This window comes from Tasmannia lanceolata, unplaced genomic scaffold (genome assembly GCF_043159265.1).
Source record: "Tasmannia lanceolata isolate RefF3 unplaced genomic scaffold, GAP_Taslan_0.1 ptg000008l, whole genome shotgun sequence".
In the NCBI taxonomy this organism is placed as follows: domain Eukaryota; kingdom Viridiplantae; phylum Streptophyta; class Magnoliopsida; order Canellales; family Winteraceae; genus Tasmannia; species Tasmannia lanceolata.
Genome location: NW_027518685.1, coordinates 10,229,181 through 10,251,173, shown reverse-complemented (window position 1 = coordinate 10,251,173; position 21,993 = coordinate 10,229,181). Strand labels below are relative to the sequence as shown.

At 37.2% G+C, this 21,993-nt stretch overlaps 2 protein-coding genes and 1 pseudogene across 3 annotated transcripts; 1 reads left to right on the top strand and 2 right to left on the bottom strand.

The window, feature by feature from the left end:
* Window positions 1-856: 856 nt before the first annotated feature.
* On the bottom strand, window positions 857-9,098 carry LOC143884304 (alpha/beta-Hydrolases superfamily protein). 2 transcript variants are annotated; one of them, XM_077387804.1, is made up of 8 exons: window positions 8,792-9,098; window positions 8,593-8,622; window positions 7,918-8,047; window positions 7,168-7,314; window positions 6,614-6,744; window positions 2,946-3,083; window positions 1,752-1,850; window positions 857-1,263 (listed from the first exon to the last, which is right to left on the bottom strand). In XM_077387804.1, exons 1-8 carry the CDS (start codon window positions 9,032-9,034, stop codon window positions 1,045-1,047), a joined length of 1,137 nt encoding a protein of 378 aa, XP_077243919.1. In that variant the 5' UTR covers window positions 9,035-9,098; the 3' UTR covers window positions 857-1,044. The 2 variants fall into 2 exon arrangements, with proteins under 2 accessions (XP_077243919.1, XP_077243920.1); XM_077387805.1 differs by lacking the exon at window positions 8,593-8,622.
* Window positions 9,099-10,217: 1,119 nt separating this feature from the next.
* Window positions 10,218-10,343, bottom strand: LOC143885660 (U6 spliceosomal RNA; annotated as a pseudogene).
* Window positions 10,344-20,400: 10,057 nt separating this feature from the next.
* LOC143882692 (adenylate isopentenyltransferase-like) lies at window positions 20,401-21,757 on the top strand. The gene has a single exon (XM_077386143.1). The coding sequence runs from the start codon at window positions 20,728-20,730 to the stop codon at window positions 21,703-21,705; it is 978 nt and encodes a 325-aa protein (XP_077242258.1). The 5' UTR covers window positions 20,401-20,727; the 3' UTR covers window positions 21,706-21,757.
* The last annotated feature ends 236 nt before the right edge of the window (window positions 21,758-21,993 follow it).

Below are 21,993 nucleotides of genomic sequence, written 5' to 3'. Positions count from 1 at the left end.
TACGCTTCATGTTCTCATTGTGAGTCAAATGTACTGATTAACATACATTCATACATACATACATATATACAAATAAATGACGCCACAAAGCTTTAAATATATCTAGATATGATATGTGAAAACAGATTCATGTATAAGTGTTGACACGGATACGTGGTGTCGGACACGGCAACCCCTAAAAATACAGAAACAGGGGCTCACCGACACACACACACATATAAAATAATTGATTAACAATAATAATTTTCAACAAGATAACTATGATATTCATTTAACAAATCTAAAACAAACATAAGATAATCAAATAACAAAGCATTCATCAATCTAATCTAGTTCTCTTCAGTCTTTGATACGCAGCGACAAAGAGAGACTAATAAGATACAATGAATTTAATATTGGGACAAGACTTTGTTTAGGGTTTCAAATTTAGGGGAGGGGGTTAACAATAAATATTAGTTAAAAAAGAGTTAATAATAAAAGAGGAGGTAAACATAATCTTCAATACAAAAAAAGGTAAATGATAGCAGCACAACCATGTTTTGATCATAGGTGCGAGCTTACCTTGTCTTATATGCTTGAGTAGCTGTTACAATTCTCAAAAAGCTGTCAGCAGCGTTTGACAGCTGGTTAAAGCATATAGGACAAGTTGAGTTAGTGCTGATTATCAAAACATGGTCGTGCCTGTATCATTTGCCTAAAGAAACAGAATGTCACATTTGGCGCAACACAAAAACATGCTAACACACCCACATTAAGTCTGACACTTCAAACGGTCAATTTATAAGTGACGAAAGGAGTGCCGATTTCTGCTGACACGCATGCCAGTGTCGACTCGTGTCAACATGCATGTCGATAGTAAATTCAAAGTGTTGGTTAAATCATAGATATTTAGTTATACTTGATGATTCATAGTAATCTCTAAATAAGATTGAGAACTCTCAAAAATAATAAAAATAAAAAAATCTTGAGAGATAAAAATAACAGACAACGGGCACAAGGAAAATGCCACAAAACAACACAAATCAAGAAGCAGAGGAAGCAACCCTACTTAAGGGCACGATGAGAATTTAACCAGGAGATAATATCATCTATGGCTCCAAGTATCCTATCATCAGGCTCCCCTTCTAGAATAGAATGATAACCTTCTTCATATAGCTTCAGACTTTTGTCTTTGCTACAAGCTTTTTCATAAAGGAACTTGCTCACTAAAGGATCTGTCACCTTGTCTGCAGCTCCATGAAGAACCAGCAATGGAGCACAAACCTGCAGTTTGTACAATGGATTGATATTAAACTGTTAAGCATAAAAATTCACATAAATTTCTTGAAATGGCATAACATTCTACCATGGCTAGAGAAATTCATAGCTCATTTTTGTTAATCGAGACTTGTGGGACCTACTTGATAAATTCTATTTATTATTACTATGTGTATAGTTACTGCCATCTGATTACTGGATTTTAACTGTTTGATGATGCCCAATGGGTAAAATTCAATTACCCGATGGTTAGGCTCAACTGATTGATGCAATTTTCATACTATGGCCAATCCGGACAAGGCCCACAATTTGGACATACCAATTAGCCCATATAGTGCAATATTATGTCCAAAACTTGCAGGATTTTGGTGACGTTGGATTACACGCTTCTGTCAGGAGCAGTAGATCATTGTCCCATATACTTAAATGTTACACTAAATTGTTCATTAAGTACTACAGATGAAATAATTAGTTCTATATGGAAGAAAGCTTACTTTCTCCACCTGCGATTCAATTTCACATGTTGTCTTTAGAAGTTCAACAGCAGTCTTTAATCGCATTTGCTCGGAGTATGAGATCACATTATAGTCGGCCTAAATCATCAGGATAAGTAGAAATGTGATCCTCAGAATTTCTCACCAAAAGAAACAAGAAGATATTAGAATAAAAAGGACAGATTTCTTTGTTTTAACAATCCTTGGCAGGGTCCTGGTTTTCACAGATTGGCACATATGGCACATATGATGCAAAAAAAACTCTTTGAATAACTGTAAAATAAGTGTGGAGAACAAGAATAGAAGTAACACAAACAATAATAAAAAATGAAAAACTTTTCCACCCCTACTCTACTTTATACTTAAAAGTAGTGAACAACTAAAACTAATCAATCATAGTCTTGGAAATGAGAAAACATAGTTTTACTACCATACTTTACAATAATGAAAATAAAATTGAACTTCCATCTAGTGTACCTTCCAGCCACATGGCTATAGACAGACAGAGAATATTTCCGAAGATCATTTGTCAAGTCCTTGAAAAGAAATTAAACTTGATATCTTTTTCTTTTTTGCAATAATAAAAAAATGAAAAACTTTTCCACCCCTACTCTACTTTATACTTAAAAGTAGTGAACAACTAAAACTAATCAATCATAGTCATGGAAATGAGAAAACATAGTTTTACTACCATACTTTACAATAATGAAATAAAATTGAACTTCCATCTAGTGTACCTTCCAGCCACATGGCTATAGACAGACAGAGAATATTTCCGAAGATAATTTGTCAAGTCCGTGAAAAGAAATTAAACTTGACATCTTTTTCTTTTTTGTGTTTGTAATAAAGAAAATGCTGTATTTTTATTTTTTTTGAAATGAAATAAAGAAAATCTTGTAATATCTCATTTTTCAAGAAATAATGCTAAAACATAACCTTATTTATAGGGTCACATTCCCATTCTCTGGTTTTTTCAAAATTTTGATTCTAAGGTATTTTTAACTTCTAGTACTGCATAACTCCACGAGACAGATTGTCTGACTGGATCCCTTATTGCATGTTAAAGAAACCAATTTTCTAGTAACACAACAGTAAGAGATCTAGTACCATTCCATTTTGCATATTTGTACTGATTATTCTTTTTGAATGGTAGCATATTTTTACTGATATAAGACAAATAAATAAAAAGCATACAATTTTTCTTTTCTTGGGGTCTCTGAGAGCCAACTCTGCGAGATCTTTCTGTGGGAACAACTTTGCTTCTGGTACAACCTTCGACATGAGAGTCAGCAACTTCAAAACTGCTTTTGGGGGTGTCACATCCTCTGCAATCTTGTTGGTTCAACAATGTCAGCAGATTTCATAGCTTCTTTTTCATACTTCATTAATGAAAAGTTAACTTGAAGTTGACCAAAATATATGATGTAGGAAGTTGGAACTGAGGACTAGGTCGATGGGATGGAAATAGACAAGCAAAACGATATTTTTCATTTCATCAGTGGATCCATGAGCATTTTTAATATGTAGGAATTTATGATGAAAACTCAAACTGCTCAATAAGAAAAAAGTAGGTACATATCCGTTGCTATCACATAGAAAAGAGTGGAGAATCACTACCTTCATTTTAGTAAGCCATTGGTTGAATCACGATGCTAAGTTTGAAGTATTCTAGACTGTGTGATACAGAGCTATGCCAATTTAGGTACTACAGTCTTGCTATCCACAGTGACTAGTACTTCATCCATTTCCCATATTACCTCTGTTTCTTAAAGACAAAAGTTGTGTTAAACTTTTTTTTTTTTGAATGGCTAAGGTTGTGTTAAATGATGTGTTTCTTTATCCCACCATACTATATTATATTTGCTAAGAATCAGAGTACTGACTGATAGATGAGTGGACAGGATTTTCTCAGTCCATGTGGCAGCTTCTAGAAATTTCACAGTTTTCCGGAAAAAAAACCAACTTTTGGTGGTCTTTTGGCTATTCAATGCCCGATAGTTATGCCTATTTCAGTTTCCCAAGCATGATTAATATGCCACTTACTCTGTGGTTACCATTTGAGCTTCCGTGAGACCCCTCCATTTATAAATTTTTCATATTTCGGTTGTTCAAAGCTTTTTGAGATTTTCCATTGCCTAAAACTTCATGCATGTGTTGGTTGGTGCAGATTTTTTCGTAAAGAGTTGGACAGGGGAAATTAAAGCATTAGAGTATAAAAGAGTTATTGTAGGTCATTGCTAAGCACTACATCAAATCCCATCAGACCAAAAAAAGTACAGAAGCCAAGAAAGTTTAGCAACATAATTTTTAGGAATCCAAGTCATGAGAAGAGTGTGTGCTCTCTCATAGTTTTTTGTCGAGATGCTTATTTGTTTTGTTCTGCATAACGGCATCTTTTCTGTTGGTGATGAAGTTGACTTTGTACTTCCCTTTCGATTTCACGGGTCACCGCCAAAGCCAATTCAAAATCAAAACTCCATGAAGCAGGCAAGGTGTTTAACAACATTTTTTTTTTCTTTTTTGAAAATGCAGTTCATTTATGACATCTTGACATAAAGCGGTTCATTTATGAACAGTGCTTCTTCTGGGCTCACTAAATAGACTGGGATTAGTTCGTTAGTTAAAATCATTGAATTTTCTTGCATTCATCAGGTAGTTACCATATCATTTGCAGATATTTCTCTATATTTTGAGAAAAGAAAAAAGGTTTCTCGAATATGTTTATAGTTCAATCAACTTGGATGATGATTTGGAGGAAATTATGAAGATGCAAGATATATTAGGCTGTTCATTCGATAACAAATGAGCCTATTGATTTGAGAACAAACAACTCAGGAAGTTGTACATCATATTTAAGTTATTACTCTCTTGCAAGGAATTTTTATCCATTAAAACAGCGTCCCATACCTTAGAAAAATATGGGATGGATAACAGCAATTCCATGAGAACTTTGTAGCAGATATGACGTTGAAGATGGTGATGGTGAACGTTGCCAGAATGGTAAAAAAAATTTCAAGTTGCTAGAAAATCTAATTCATAATCACAAGAGCAAATCTTTTGGTGTTCGAAGCCAATCCATAAACGGACCAAGTAAACCTCTTGATTTCGAGTCCATGAAAGGTACGATGAAGTTTGTAACCTTTCAAGTAATAACTTGAATTTGGAGTTGGTTGGATTTGCATACGCAGATTACATGGGATATGTGACAACATAGTATCCATCTAACCTTATGTGCATATCCTCTGTGTGGACTCTATTTCTTATTTTCAGAATGAAGCAGCTTATCGTGGTATCATCAAATGAAAATATCTCGAGCAGCAACTTTTTCTGTTAAATACTAAATACTGTGTCTCTTAGAAGGCAAAAAGAAATTGATGGATTCTGTTACAAAGATACTAGAATGAGTGGTACTCAACTTGCATCTAGTTTTAGTTCTCCATGCTAGAGAAAAACACATTGAGGTGAATATCACTGCTCAAGAAAAAGGTATTAGCAGTGGAATCCGACCTTATCCAAGATTAGTAATGAACATAAATGTTTACCAACTTCGGAAAGGTACGAGTACAAAAATTTCAAATGCTTGGATTAATTGATAAGAGTTATAATTGAGTACAGCAGCTTAAGAATGTTATAGGCGAAATAACCTTGGTTTTCCCCACCTCATCATTTGAGTTGTTAAATGTTCTTAAAAAATTCATTGAGGACCTGGATGGCAGACCATTGGAGGATGGTGTATCCAATGTTATTTCGTGGGCTCTTGGCCATAGCCCAGGTTGGGGAGGCTGCTGTACTAGATCGACATAGTTTTAGATGTGTATAAGTGAAACTGCAAAAGGACAATTTCTTTTCTCATACTTTAGGGAATATCAATGATGTAGCAGATTCGTGGGCCAAGCGGGTGGTCATAGAAGCTCTCTATTTTTTGGGGCAAAGAGTTACTACTGTTTTTTTTTTTTTTTTCGTGATGAAATTTTGCCGTCTTTTCAAAAAGACAGAAGAGAAGATTCCAAGGAAAGGGATTTGGGCAAGGTAACGAGCATTGAGTGAGTTAAATCTTTACAAAACAAAGGCCAAAATGCAAATGTTAAAGTTTGACCTTACATTCTTTACAGAATGTTGATGCAGGGAGAAACCAATTATAGCAACAAACTTAACCCTATGATAGTCGGATACTTCTAGAGGCCCAACGTACTATGTTAGACATGACACGATACCTGGTTACTTAATGGGTACTTTAATTCTTTGCAAAATGTCGACGCAACAAGAAGCCAATTATAGCGACAAACTTAACCCAGCGATACTCGTATATTTTTTGAGGCCCAACGTACCATGCCAAACATGACATGACACCTGGATACTTCATGGTTACTCATGTTTGTCAAATAATTTTGTTGATTCAAATATATGCCCCTCTATTAGAATTAACTATCGTATTTGTTGCTTATTAGATGATATCTTAATTTTTTAACTATCAAATTAACTATCTTGTATTTGCAATTACAACTTTGAGCGTATGAGTTTTACAAATGCTAATTTTAAATTAATTAATAATTCCATCCTCTAAGCTAAATCTAGTTAGGTTTTGTGGTATTTTGTTTATAGAAGTCTTGTGTCTTATCTTATGGCATGGACTACCCGTATCCATGTCCTACATTTTAAAAATGCCGAGCGGTATTTCTGTTTCCATGTCCGTGTTTGTATCCGTAATTGGGTATCATAGAATTAACCACAAATATTACCGACTACAATAACATGCTTTGGAATTCATCCAATGGATATAGAGAAGTAGATTTATTCTAGATATATCATAGACGACTAAATAATGACTAGTTGAATATCATCAGAAATGTCAAATGACTTACTTTGCACATGGGGGCAACAAGAATTAATCCATCCCATTCATGTAGTTGTTTTAGATGAACCTTTACAGCAACAGCTCCTCCCATGGACTGCCCCAAGAGAAAGTGGGGTAATCCAGTTGCTTCCGAACTTGCTGCAGACCACCAAATGGAAACATCATCTATAAGATCTGTTTCTCTTTTTTGCTTTCTTCTTTGCAAGAATCATTTAAATCAAAAGGTTAAGATTTGTCTTGAGACTACATATTCTATTCATGTAGTGGAAAACAGAGCAGCAATAACCAGATTACATTGTAACAGTGTGGCATGTACAATACATTTACTGATTGAGCTCTGCTTATCATTGTAGTTCATGGAAGCCATAGATTTACACGTATATTGCTTGTCATCTTTATTGATTTTTTTAGTGGCGTGTGTTTCTTTTATGTGTTTAGCACTGTCATTAAGTTAAACCCAATTGAAATCAAGTTCTTAAAGATATGATCTTTAATTACAACATCAGCAACAAAGATGGTGGAAAGAACAAGTATAGTAATAATAAAATGGTAGATGATTACATTTGATGCTTGCATACTGCTCGATAACGTCGTCGACTAATTCATCGAAGCTTGGAATATAGCCATGCAGACCTTCAGAGAGGCCAAAACCCGTATAATCCATAGCATAAACTCCATACCCAGAAGCAGCAATCCTCTTGGCTATTCCTGAAACTCTAAATTCCCACTCATCACCATCTCAATTTCATCGAATTTTGATCTCAGAATCAGTAAGAGGATAATTTTAAGTGTAAAGTAAACTCCTTATCATCATTCAAAAAAGAAAAAGAAAAGTAGGCTCCATATGGTTCCAAAAATAAAGATGATATTCACACACTAATAGTTTAAAAATTCTCTCATAGCTATTGAAAGCTTGTTAGGGAATTGTTCCAGCCAATGAGAGGTGTAAATAAAGAGAGGAGTGCTGATATCAGAACTGTTAAAGAGAATAAATGTGGGACATGGGCTATTTTTGTCTTTTCACATACTTCCTCTAAGAGAGACAAATACCACTCTTCAACTTGGCCACTTCAATGCCCACAAAATATCGCAGAGAGACAAATACCACTCCTTAACTTTGCCACTTCAACGCCCACAAAATATCGCAACGACCAAGATCTTTAACTCTAAAGTTCCTAATATGTGAAAAGACAAAAATAGCCCATGTCCCATGTATTGTCTTTAACAAGAACAAGAGTGGATATCATCTCCCTTCCAAAAATTCTCATAATTTTCTATTTTCTCTATCTCTACCATTGCTAAGAGGCTTACCTTCGAAGAAGAAAGTGCACGTATCGCCATATCCATGGCAGAAATATACAGCACCCTTGATGGGAATCCCTGGTGTTGGCAACCATTTCTTGCAAAAAATCTCCAATCCCCTCGAATTTATTACGTAGCTCTGTAGTCATGCAAGAGAACCCCACCAACTTTTTTTCAAAATGAAGGAATGATAACTTAATCTCTCTAATTTGGAGAGTATGATCATCTTTATCACAATGGGCCCATGTTGCTCATCAATCGATCCAGACCGTGCAATTCAATTTCAGCTATTCCTCTTGGATAGGCCACAGCACAAAAATTGCACCAATCAATCCTAACCGGCCATGGATCACCAGCAAACAGCCGGTTGATCGTGCAAAAAGGATCCACATTAGGCAATTTGCTGGGCAATTTCGCGGGTCACTTTTGAAGGAGAGAACAGCCACACAGGCTTCACTTTTTAGCGGATTTTGTCTTATTCATTTAATTCATCTGATGTGGCTATTAGCTCCTGCAACAGTGAGCCGCGAAATGGCTTTCCTCGAAATTGCCTAGCAAATATCGAATGAATTTTATGCTATGGTGAACCTTTACAAAAGGAAGGTAGTCTTTTAAGTCTTTACACTTTGAAATTGTAAAATGACGAAAATAACCTTCATATAACAAAAGAATTTCTTTGCTCACCTCCTCTGTTTGGATCCCAGGGGGGGCCATCTGCAGCAATCAGCATGAATTTATGGACATGGAATCAGTAAATAAATAAAAAAGTAAGGGCATTTATGTCGACCAGATTCAGACGGTTAAGATCAGCCATTGTAACTGACACGATTTACTTTCCTATTCTTGACTAAAACGAATAAGATTGGGGGAAAAAGAAAGGAACCTTGAACAAGACATGATCGAGATTTTGCTGCAAGTCGAAGAAAGCTGCTCGCACGAGCCTGCGTGCAGGTGCGAAATCCATCTTCTTTGAAGCGATTGCGTTTAAATCATCGCTGACACCGTCGATTTTCTTTTTCGCCGCCGCGATGACGACTAAATTCCGTGCCCTTATTTTCGATTTCGCGATTGAGACGCCTGATTTTGTCGAAAAGGCGGAGAGTTTTGCAGTGAGAGAGAGGTCCATGAGAGGAAGAGGAGAGCAGAGGTGGATTTTGGACTTTGGAGCTCAAATTAAAGAGGTCAACGTTATTTTGTGCCCTTTAGTAAAAAAAACCATATGTTGGTGGGCCCCACTATGCTGCTTACAAGACATGAGCTCTTTTGGTACATAGTGGGTCCCACTTTTGATTGATCTGAACCTTTGATCGAGAAGGCTTACAATTAGATCTTAAGATTGTTGCCCCAATGGCCAATTTGCCAGGGCCGGATTTGGTTTTCTTGGATTGTTGGAAAGACCAAAGTATCTAATTAGGCTCGGGCAGAAAAATTGGAGGTATGATTATCAATTGCCTTGCTTCATATTATTGAAATCTAATAAAGAGTCTACGATGGATGATTCACCCAACAACAAGGGATTTTGGACCTTTGGTTGGTTTAGTTCATTTACCCTATTTGTGCTGTAATGTTTCCTCTTTAACCTCATGTTGCCCAATGCTAGTGAGGTGGTGCATAGTCTAGTATATTAGAGGAAAATTAGGGTATGTACACTATGTTAGTAGTAGGTGGAAACCTAATTTTCAGGAAAGCCAACCAATTAGGAAAGTCCTGGAGAGTCAACTTTCTCAATTGGCTGAGGACTCTCACTTTGTGTAAAGAGGACTAAGGCAACTTTCCTAATTGGCCGAGGCAACACCAGCTGGTTTTACAAAATCATGTTGGTTGGAAACCGGCCTAAAAGATCAAATGCATGTTGGATGGCACTCGGCACTGTTGTACGTTACGGGCACGCTAGGTTGCCAAATGCTTCACCCAACAGCAAGGGATCGACTACAGAAAAATCTTCAGCCTTATTAAGCCAACGACCAGTCATGTTATCTTCTCTATTACACTATATCCAATGGCTGGCCGCTAAGATGACTAGCTAGATATCCACAACGCGTTCCTCCATAGCATTCTCAATGAGACGTTCTACATCGCTCAGCTCCTGAATTTACAGGCTCTCGCTTCCCATTATATGTGTGTCATCTTCTCAATGCCATCTACGATCTCAAGCAGATTCTGCATTCCTGGTACACATGTCTGAATGTATTTCTCTATACAGTCTTGGATTTGTTGGCTCCTACTCTGATTGCTATGCCCATGGTTATCATTTGCAAGCTGAACATATCTTGATCCTTCTTGTATATGTTTTTTTTCTTTTTCAAAGGTTAAATTTGGACCATTTCTCGATTTGTGCGTGTCATCCTTGCGCAGGGGCCATCCTTCTTGATATGTCGACGACATCATTCTTTTCTTTGAAATGGCATATATTATAAAAGAAACAGAAGGGACACCCGAAAGGGAAAACCCAAAGATACAGAACAAAAAATAAAAAATAAAAACTAATTACAAAGTCTACGACATCATTCTTACTTAGAAAAGGCTGCACCTTTCACTTGTCTTATTGGATGCCTTGGTGATAAATTTGCCATCAAAGACGTTGGTTCACCAAGGTTTTTATTGGTGTTGAGGTTTATCCCCTTCCGGGTTCTTTTTTCTTTTGTCGTCAAGTTCTTGCATTGGCTTACAAGACCTTGGGGCTATAGATCTGATGCCTAACCCAGTGAAAATTTCGAGGACGGGTCAAGTGAAGTTGGATTAAGCCCAAGAAGAATGAGTTTAAATTGAATGCGGCTGGCACCTCCAAAGACAATCCTGGCATATCTGGTGGAGGAGGAATCATAAGAACCCATGAAGGTGAGATTGTATTTGCTCTCTCCCATTTTAATGATAATTGAACTAACTTGCAGGCGGAGACTAGAATTATGTTAGATGGGCTGAGGTACTGTCAAGTATTTGGTCTATCTAACATTTGGCTTGAAGCAGACTGATCGATATGATCATTGACAAGAAGGATCCCCATGGTCCATAAACTATTATTGGCAGGAGCTTCAGTCTTTGGTTTTAGATTTGAGATCGAAAGTATGGCGTCAATTCATAGAGGCTAACCAGATTGCTGACATTGCATGTAAAAGAAAAGAGAGCCATATACATACTGGGAGTGCAACGACATTCTTAGAAAGGCCAGGGGCACTTTAAGATGTGACTCTTCGGGCATACATAGTGTTCGTTGTAAGTAATTTTCTTTTATTTTGATTTTGAGTTAAGGTTGCAGTCCCCCTCTTGTACTTCTTTTATTTTATCAATAAAATTTCAGATGAGGCCGGGTTCCTACATAAATTCCCGATATTAAAAAAAACTATCATTCTCTCATGGTTACCCCTACTCCCTCCTGTGAGCATGTTAAGACGTTCATTGGGTCTGATACCTTGACAATCCTAAGTCTAATAGGCTCTATTGTGACTAGGTTGGCTCTAATGTCTTTTGCTAGAGCTTGTGTAAGCAACCAACAGTTGCGCGCAAATACTGAGAATTTGAGTTTAAGGGCCTTGCTAATAATGCGACTAAAAATACTCGGGTCCAATCTCTTCTTTGTTAATTGGGCTTCTTTTCACAACAGCAGGCAATTATGTGGTGGGATAATATAGAGTGGTCTATTTTATATAGCCAAGATATTTAATATTTGCGCCAAGTGAAATGTGATGTATGCATTGACAAAGTTTTTTCATTTAATCCTCTTACATCATTACATAAGTGGCATTTCTCTAGTGAAAAAGAGAGATTGTAGGAGAGAGAGAGAGCTTTTTTAGCATTTTCATCCTCTGTTTGTCTTTTTCTAAACAAAAACATTATTTTCAGGAAAAGACAAACAAAAGGGAGGGAAAATGTTCTGGAAAAGGCAAAACAAAAGGGGGCGGAAATACTGGTAAGTAACACAGATTCCAAACTTACCAACCTAGTTCCCTCGAATATAAAATGCACAATCTCCCCGCTCATCTAATCACTCCTACCTCATGTATGACATGTCAATAGTCAGCCTCGACTCTTGATAGCAACATGACTTGTAATCTGCAAAGGGAAATGATATCTGCGCCAAGTGTTTTGACAAACATGCGCTCCACTTGTTTGTCCTCTAGCATTTAAAGGGTTTTAAGCGCTTTTTGAGAACCGTAGCATCCTCTGACATCCTTTTAAGTACTACACAACAAACACGTGGAGCACATATTTATCAAAAACACTTAGCGCAGATATCATTTCCCTTTGCAAATTACACGTCTTGCTCCAAGTACAATTATTTTTTCTTATTTTTTTCTCCAACTACATTTAGAAACATAACATTATTTGGGATTAGAGTTTCTACATGATATTTCTCCACTCTTGATAGCAATCACTCCTACCTCTTGATATTTCTTATTTTCCGCTATCCTCCAAACCCATATTAAAACCAAACCTTTACTATCCTAGTTGGGATTAATGCTTCTATGGCACAATCGGCGCCTTCACTACGGCATAGTGCGCCCTTTGATTAATCTTACCCTTTCATTTTTAAGCCTTCCTTTGCATCTCTTATCGCTCAAAGATCATGCCAACTATTCAATCCTAAGATCCTCTGATGTGTCATTTTTTATGTTGAACATTGACGATTAAAAACAACTTATATGCAACAGTTCACATCATATTGAAAGCTATTTCGCGACTGACTTTTGCACGAGAGAACAACCACATAGACTCTTTTTTTTTTTGCAGGTTTTGTTTTATTCATTTAATTCATGAGGTGTGATGTTCTCTCCTGCGAAAGTCAGCCAGAAATTGCCAATCAATAAATCCTGTTATTTCGGTAATCATGATTGGTTGGGCTTACCATTGTTGTGAAAATATTTTTAATTATCGATGGCTTACACCTATTTTCACACCACCGTGCTATTGTATTTGATTAATTATTCAATATGATTAAGAGAAAGTTTTCAATTTGATGACGAGATATATTGGCTGGACCTATTTAACTTTAGTGACACTACTATTGCTGTTATTATTAGGGCACTGATGTCTGCACTGCCGATAGCTTTCTGGGAATTGTAATAGCTATGGACAGCTCGCAGCTGGTTAAATAATAAAGGAAAAGGCAAGTTTGTGTCATTATCCAAACATGGTAGTGAAAATATTAGTAGCCTGTTATTATTAGGGATTTGCAAGGCAAATTGCCCAAAGCCAGTTCGCGGCTCAGTGCTGCAGTAGAGATCAGCCACACAAGCTAACTTTTTAGCAGATTTTGTCTCAATCATTTAATACATACGGGGTGGCTGTTCTCTACTGCAAAAATGAGCAGCGAAATGACTTTCACGGATGGTCTGTCGCATGTTAGAGCCGCCACATAGGCTTGCTTTTCAGCAGATTTTGTCTTCATTCACGAGGTGGCTGCTCTGAGATATGACAAGTGAGCTTATGTCGCTAAAAAGTGAGTCTATGTGGCTGCTCTAACATGTGACAGACCATCTGTTAAATGCCTTCTGGGAGGATGCTAGCAAATCCCTTATTATTATTAGGGATTTGCTAGGGACCGTGCTAACACTTTTCAAGAAGTTTTGTCTAATTCATTTAATTCACATGAGGTGGATGCTCTCTCATGCAACAGCCGGCCCGCTGCGATGGTCCCTAACATATCCATTATTATTATTAGTAGTAGTAGTTCTTCTTATTATTATTAGTAGTAGTTCTTCTTCTTATTATTATTAGGGAATTGCTAGCATCCATCGTAAAAGGCTTTTCGCGGCTGGTCAATCGCACTTCAGACCAGCCACCTCGTGAATGGAGACTGAGCAAAAAGCCTTTTGCGATGGAGCTTAGCAAATCCTATTAGTAGTAGTAGTTATAATTATTATTAGGGAATTGCTAGCGCCTATTTCAAAAAGCATTTCACGGGTGTTCTGTCGCACATCAGACAAGCCACCTCGTGAATGAAGACAACAACAACTTTTGTCTCCAATCACGAGGTGGTTGGTCTCATGTGCTACAGACCAGCCGTGAAAAGCCTCTTGCAATGGACCCTAGCAAATCCCTTATTATTATTATCATTATTATGACATGTAATTCCACCTTTTGACATCGACACTCCTCTATATTTTTCACTCTTTTTTGGTTGGCTATTACAATTCTTGAAACTTTTTGACATTGACACCACTTTATTTTTCACTTTTTGATTGGCTATTACAAATCTTGAATAGCTATCAACAGCCAACAAGAGAAGTTTAATTAAAAAGAGAAGTGCCATTATCAAAATAAGGTAGTACAGAAACCAATCTCCCTTATTTTAAGCTTCAGTAGCCGTGGGAAGGGAGGTTGCTGCCACAACAAACACTAATATAAGGCTTTGTCCTATTAGAAGGTAGGGGGCTATGGCTTTTAATGCTAGTTGTTCTTGAGAAGCATTTTAATTTTTAAAAGTATGGTGCTTAGAAATGAAGATAAATTGAAGTTGATAAGAGCTAAATAGAACTAGATAAGATGTATCTTAATTAACTAACTTGGATTTGTATGGCAATAAAGATGGGTTTAGACCAAAAAAAGCTATTAAAAGAGTGGTGAGTGAGATATAGATAATGACACTAGGTCAATAGTGTAATAGACTAATTAAAATAATTAACTACTAAACTAATCCAGCATGGAATTAGGTCAATAGAAGAGTTCCATGTAACAGATTTTTGATTTTTAAATGCTTTCCATCCTCTGTCTACTTGTCCCAATCTATGTTATATACACATATGCCACTTCTGCGGTGCACAGAGTAGGAAGAAGATCACCATCGACAACCTCAAAGAAACACCTTGAATTTCACAAGAGGAACTAACAAAATCAATAAATAATAAAATTTCCAAAAATAGTAAAAGCAAACCTAGTTCACTTAAAACACCCAATTGGATTTAATTAAAACTGATTTTCTAGAATGCCATGATCACATAAACACAACTAATCAAAGCTGGTTTTCTAGATCTATCGGGAATTATACTAATCTAACCATACAAATTACTAGAATACAAAAGAAGATTAGATCCTTACCTCAGTCTACTATGATGGTTGATCGATTTGGTCTGGATCTTCTATTGCCTCTAACTAAGATAAGCTACAGTGATTTCCCTTATACCCCTTATCGATCAATTGGTCATGGGTAAATCCGGTTATTTCATACTTGATCTTACTCATCAGTATAGACCGTTGATCTAAGATCAACGGTAACCCACATAAGATCTTGCATGTAGTTAGATCAACGGTAACCCACATAAGATCTTGCATGTAGAGGCACAACGGACTCCATCAGTTGCTCTCTTAATAGTAGTGCGGGCCGAGACGATTCCAACGAATATATGATCATCCTTGCATCCTTATCAAATGTCTAGATCAAAAGTCATGGCCATCCTGAAGTTTTGATCTTCCGATCCAACTTCTTTTGACCTTAGTCCTTTAAAAATTGTTCTGCAGCCTCTTCTACGCCAATGGTCATCTGTGTCGGGCCTGCTAGAAAATTCTAGCCATATTTTTCATCAATGGCTTGCAAATGAATAGATGTAAAATGATCAACAATCCACGGCTGATGTTGACTGGATGGTCACTATCATTCAATCAATTCAATAACTAGGAAAGGGGTCCATCATTGATGGGCCTTGCCAAATCATCAGTTTCAATCATTGAACAAATTCCACATGTAGGGTACAGATTGGTCGGAGAAACTTCCTCCATTCTTTTATGAGATGTAAGTAGAAGTGTTGAACTTCAGTCGCTTTTAATATTTACATATAACGAGAAAGAGAGATGATGATGATGAGTAGTCTTCCCAAAATGTAAATGATCGAAGAATAGAGTTAAAAAAGTGAGAGAAATAAAACAACTCACAATCTTACAGTGGACGATTGAAGACAGCCCACAAAATTAAAATGAAAGAGTTAATGTCAGAGGCAGTGTTTTGGTGAAATAGGAAAGCAAAATTTTCTTTCATGAATGGGTCTTGACTTCCTCTCTTAGTAACCTTCTCCTCACTTTTTTTTGCTGCATTTGGGATAGCTTCTTTTTTTTTTTGACATTTCCATCTAATTTCCATAGTAGAACCGAATATTAACATCTAATTCTAATAACCATGGCTAGGATTAACATCTCAAAATTTACGTACTTGTTAATTGAATCAGCCGGGTTGATCCAATTTCCTTCTGCTGATGAAATTGTTCCAAGGATGATGAATCTTTGGTAGAGATAAAAAATAAATTATGCTTAAGGAGCGTGTTACTGATGTCGCTTTCTTTAAGACAACATTCGATCCTACCACTCGAGTAATTAATCTAATGTCGGGATCCTTGAATTTGTGTCCAAGATACAATGAAGTCTAGCAGACCTATATACCTATATGTGCCTATTGTTGTTACTCACTAACAGAAACAGACCCAAGAAATACACTCGAATTTTGGTAAGTCTGAAATACAGGTTTATGTTTTTGCAGAAAACAGATTAAACGAAAGAAAACAACGAAAATGGATTAAAAAGATAGTTTAGAAAATTCTAGAGTGAGAAAGAAGGCTATGGAAATCTCAAGAGAATGGTATCTACAATGGAATCTCAGATTCTATCACAAACGGTGTATTTTTTGTCTATTTATATACCTTTTTGTGCCTTCTCATGTGATTTTGGCCTGAATCACATCAATTGTTGGTACCCCGCTTCTCACTATCATACGATCTAGATCACATCCGATCGTACACTTCTCATACGATCTGGATCGCACCCGATCAAGTCTAACCGCCCGATCACATCCCAACATGATCCTGTGATCTAGATTGCTCCTTGTAACGCCCTGGACTAAATGGATCATCCACAAGCAAAGGAGATTTAAAAAGAAGATCCTGGAACACTCTAGAACCTCCAAGAGTTCTCTAGGTTTTCTAGAATAACGTAGAAGAACCATCTCTAGAATTATGTAGAGTACTCTACAATTATGCAGGTTATTCTAGAAGTTTCTAGAGCTTGGTAGAAGGGTAGAAGGCTCTAGAAGTTGGAGTGTGTGAATATTCTGGAAGAGGGGTAGACATTTGTAAAGAATATACTTGAAATATTCCTAGAATAATGTAGAGAAAGAAGTATGTAGAAAGGGATCTAGAATGTCCCCTTAAGGCCTATAAAAGAGGTAGAGTACCCTCATTTGTGAATAACTTCAGAAACTTGTAAGCTCTCTCTTCTAGGGCAATACAACTTATTTATTTTCTCTTGTGTTCTCTCTCATCTACTTGGGTTGCCCACTTCTGCTTGATAGACTGACTTAGCATCACCAATGGGGTGAAAAGTGCTAAGTGCCGGCACGGTTGGCTTAGTAAGGTCCAAGGCCGTGACATCCCCCGCTTGAGATCAATCCGCATCTGATTACACCTATCAATCAAGATCACGATCAACGTCTTAGATCAAATCTAAGGAAATTTAAGCGCTACAATCTCTCCTCGTGATGATGTGAAGTGTAAAGTGCGCCAAAAAATACTCTACATCCCATGTCATGCATGCACGGACAATCGGACCACCATTTGCAAAAGTAATTTTGAATTTCAAGTGAAAAAAGTGGAGGGATACTTATTAACCTCTCTTCACTTTTCTCAATTTTTTATGTTGAACTAAACTTTTAGCCTTCCCAAGTATTTTTCTTCTCTTTTAAAACACTCATTTACACAAATAAAACATTTTTAGCGCAGTGATAAATTGACCCCCTAATATCTTAAATCAATACCCATCTCTCTCTCTCTTTCTGCACTGTCAAATCGGTCTAATCAACTCACCTAAGCCATCAGATAAGTCTCTTCCTCAACGAATTGATTGATACTAATTTTGACTAAAAAAATCACCCCCACTGAACACGACACCCATTTTGCTTTCAATTGCATATGCACTATAATTTTTTTTAGATTGGGGTTTGTTTGAAATTCTTTATAGCATGCGTTGTACGACAAGAACGCGTGCTCTCGTGTTTCTTGTAGCCTTATGAGATTTAAGCCCCGTTACCAGTAACACTTGAATCCAACGCCTTTTGACTTAGCTAAGCGTGGGAGTCTAGCTACTTCTCATACATTAGCCAAATTATTATCTAATTAATTATTTGGAAGTTATCTATTCGCCGCCTTTGTCTACCTGGGACAGCCCCTCTAGTGTATTTATGACAACTCTTTTACACTAGAGATGGCTGTCCCAAGTAAAAAAGCGGGTGGATATATCATTTCCCTTAATTATTTCCTCCTAACCTACCCTCTCTCATGTCATGTCATGCAAGCGCATGTGCTTACAGGTTGCTAAGTATTTTACAAGGTTTTGATAGGAGACAGCATCATCTCGTTGTAACCTCAGAATAATATTATAATCTTAAACTAATTACCTAACTCAAAACAAAAAAAAAGGTCAGAAAGGTAACGATTTTGAGTTTTACAAAACGACAGTTCTCTAGTGTGAGGGTCCATTGTAGTAGCTCTCAATTGGCAAACCTAGGTGTCTACTAAACTATGAACATACTTATATTTCATGTTCCCCTCCCCTAAGCAAAGCAATTAAATAACTACAATTTCGAGAAAAAACAAAGGCAATTACACATCAACATGACAAGTATCATAAATAGTTATGTTCGAGTCTTCTTTTCCTTCTATTTTTGTTTTTAGGGACATTTGGAATTTGAATTGGTGAGTTCAGAAGCCTAAGCATGCCCATGTTTATCGAGCACTTAAAAAATGTTTATCGAGCGTTTAAAAATATTCAACATGCATTATTCATATTCAATTCGTACGATTAAAGAGGAGTCTATGATGAAATATCTTTTCAATTTGAATGAAATTTCTCCATGAGTTTAGTTAATTGTCAATTTATTTTACATGCATGGGATGTTTTCATAGACTTCCGTGATTTGGTAGAAGGAAATGAGAGAAGTGTCGTCTCCTAAAATATTTTAGAGGAAGTCTAATCACTTATAACTCTGTAGAGAGCTCTAGATATCGAATAGATCTAAGAACATCTATAATTAAGGTCTATATATACGTACAGGATTCTTTTTCATAGTGAAAGAGAGAAATTCATCTCTAAAATTTGAATTACGGTTGAGTTGAATATAATTAATTGGTGACTTTCTCTATTTTGTATTATAGAAAAATGAGAGATTGATTATCAATCTCTCAAAATAGGATCAAACACGATGTATATCAAATGTCAAGAAGAGATCCAAGAAACACAATCAGACAAAGCATTAACACAAGATTTAAGTGGTTTAGGCGTTTAGCAATGTGTCTGCGCCCACAAGAGAAAAGCCTCACTATTTTCTTTTGGGGTTACAAAACTCCCCTTTATCTTTATCTCACGGCCAAGAAAATTCAAAGAAAACCACACAACCCGTAACCATAAGACATGGCTTATATAGCAATGCCACTACATCAAGAAAATACCAGTTGTTTAGAGCAAATAGGACAGCAATCTATAAAGATATTAGACATATGTTTGTTATTATTGAATATTATTCTTAATTTTCATGGGTTTTATCATAAAGGCTAAATTATATTTATCTCAAAATTCAAATTTTTAAAGGAGCTATTCAAGAAATTAAAATGCGTCATAAAGAATAAAATACCTAAGAGTCAACCGTGAACGTCTATATTAATTTGTAATGCAAATTTCTTAACTTTGAGATGAATAGGCAAAGTAGATTAAATTCATTTATGCTAAAATATTAATTTTTTTTTTTTTTAATTTTGTGGTTGTATATGTTGTGTGCATGTTCCATATGAAGGGTTGTTATGCTGTCTAGGGTGCTCTTTCCACATGGTAATTTTATGTTGTCTAATGACTTGAAATGAAAAACTTGTGTTGAAAGACAAACATGTCTTGATGAGGCAAGACATGTCTAAAGATCGATATCTTTCATCTCATTCAGTCTTTTTTGGGTCTCAGATTTGTTCAACAATGAGTCAACAGTGTAGATACGCACACAATAATAAGATCTTAGGATAAAATTAATATAATGTATGGCTATAGAAAATAATGTTATTCCTAAAACATATAAGAAGAAAGTTATCCCCCTTTGGGCAAACGAAGCATGAATGCAGCAATTTATAACACACTAAAAGCGGTGACACAGTTTAAGCAAAGGGGGCAGAATCTATTTATTTGGCCCATGTGGGTGATAGTCGCATAAGCGTCAGGGCCATGTGTAGAAGCTCAAAAATGCAATGGGTCCCACCAAGGGTCCCAAGGCATGGTTGGTCCCATCCCCTCCCCTCGCCTCCCCTTAGGTATCATATAAAAACTCAAGAAACCTTCCCCAATAACAAATGTTATTTTTTTTCTCCTTAATGACAAAGGCCTCGTGGCTATAGCTTCTAACGTCTACAAATATTATTATTATATATATCTATATATATATATATATATATATATATATATATATATATATATATATATATATAAAGGTTTGTGATCATGAGTTTTAGTAATGTGGGTTTTGTGTGAAATGAAATCTGTTAATCCATGGAGAGAAGGGAGATGAATGGAAGACGAAAGAAGAGAAGCAAGTGAATGATTATATCTCTACATTAAGAAAGAGAGAGAGAGACGGAACAAAAAAAAGAAAATGAGCGTTAAGAAATGGCATTCCCCTGAGAGGAATTTCTGACAAACAGTTGGCGTGCAGATGCTGCAGACAGAGAGCCTCGTTTCTCCCTATCTCTCTCTCTTTCTCTTCACACATTCTAAACCAATAAACAAAACAAAACCCATAAAGAGAACCCATTAAAACTCTCTCTTTCCTCTCTCTCTCTCTCTCTCTCTCTGATATTTCTCTCTTCTATGATACTTTCCTTCACCACCACCTGCCGAGATCAATTTTTTCAATCCCTCCCATTCTTCCCAGCCACCCCCCACCACAAAAACAGATGGGCCCGGATGGACTGTCGCAAGGAAAAACTCGTCATCATATTAGGCGCTACCGGTACTGGAAAATCCCGTCTCTCCGTCGACCTCGCCCTCCGATTCCCTTCCGAAATCGTAAATGCCGACAAAATCCAACTCCACCAAGGTCTCGACATCACCACTAACAAAATCCCATTCCCCCACCGACGTGGCATCCCCCACCACCTCCTCGGCGACTTTCAACCCGACCTCGACCTCTCCCCCACCGATTTCCGCTCACTCGCCGATTCCGCCATCAACGATATAACCACTCGGAATCGCCTCCCCATCATCGCCGGCGGCTCCAATTCTTTCATCCATGCCCTTGTCTCCGACCGATACGAACCCGATACCGTTACGTCCGAATTCCGATACAAAATCTGCTTCTTATGGGTGGACGTGTCGTTGGAGGTACTTTTCGAGTATCTATCAAAAAGGGTCGAGGACATGCTGGACGCGGGAATGTTCCCCGAGTTAGCCGAAATTTACGACCCCGTATTGGCCGTTACGCCACGTGTCGGGCTTAGGAAGGCGATTGGCGTGCCGGAATTTGACCGATATTTTCAGAGATTCCCGCCAAAGTGTTACAATAGTCGGAGCCCTCGGCCCGAGGGAGATTTTGGTAGGCGAAAGTTTTTCGAGGAAGCGGTGGGGGCTATCAAGGACAACACGTGTCAGCTGGCGAAGCGTCAGTTGGGAAAGATCTTACGGTTGAGATCGGCCGGATGGGATTTGCGGAGGATGGACGGTACAGATTCTTTCCGTGCTGCGTTGGCGTCAGATGAATTCGGTTCATTGGAGGTTTGGAAAAAAGACGTGATGGAACCTAGCGTCAACATCGTGAAGCGATTCTTAGACGATTCCGTCTCACTCTAAAACTCTCTCTTCCTATATCTCCCTTCTGATTACTATATTATTCAAAAAAAAAGATCTTCGTACCCGTAACGTTTCGGCATCCCGGTACAAAGAGGCGGCCGATTTTGGGGCATTAGGGCGCCTCTGGAAAGATGGGGGGTGGATTTGGGAAAACCCAATAGAAATGGAGGAAAAAAACAGAAATATTGAATTTGGTTAGTTATTTCTCTGTTATTTTCTTTTTATTTTTATTTTGTTGATAGTTTTTTTTTTCTTTTTCTGGAGTTTGGGGTGCTGTAATCACAATTT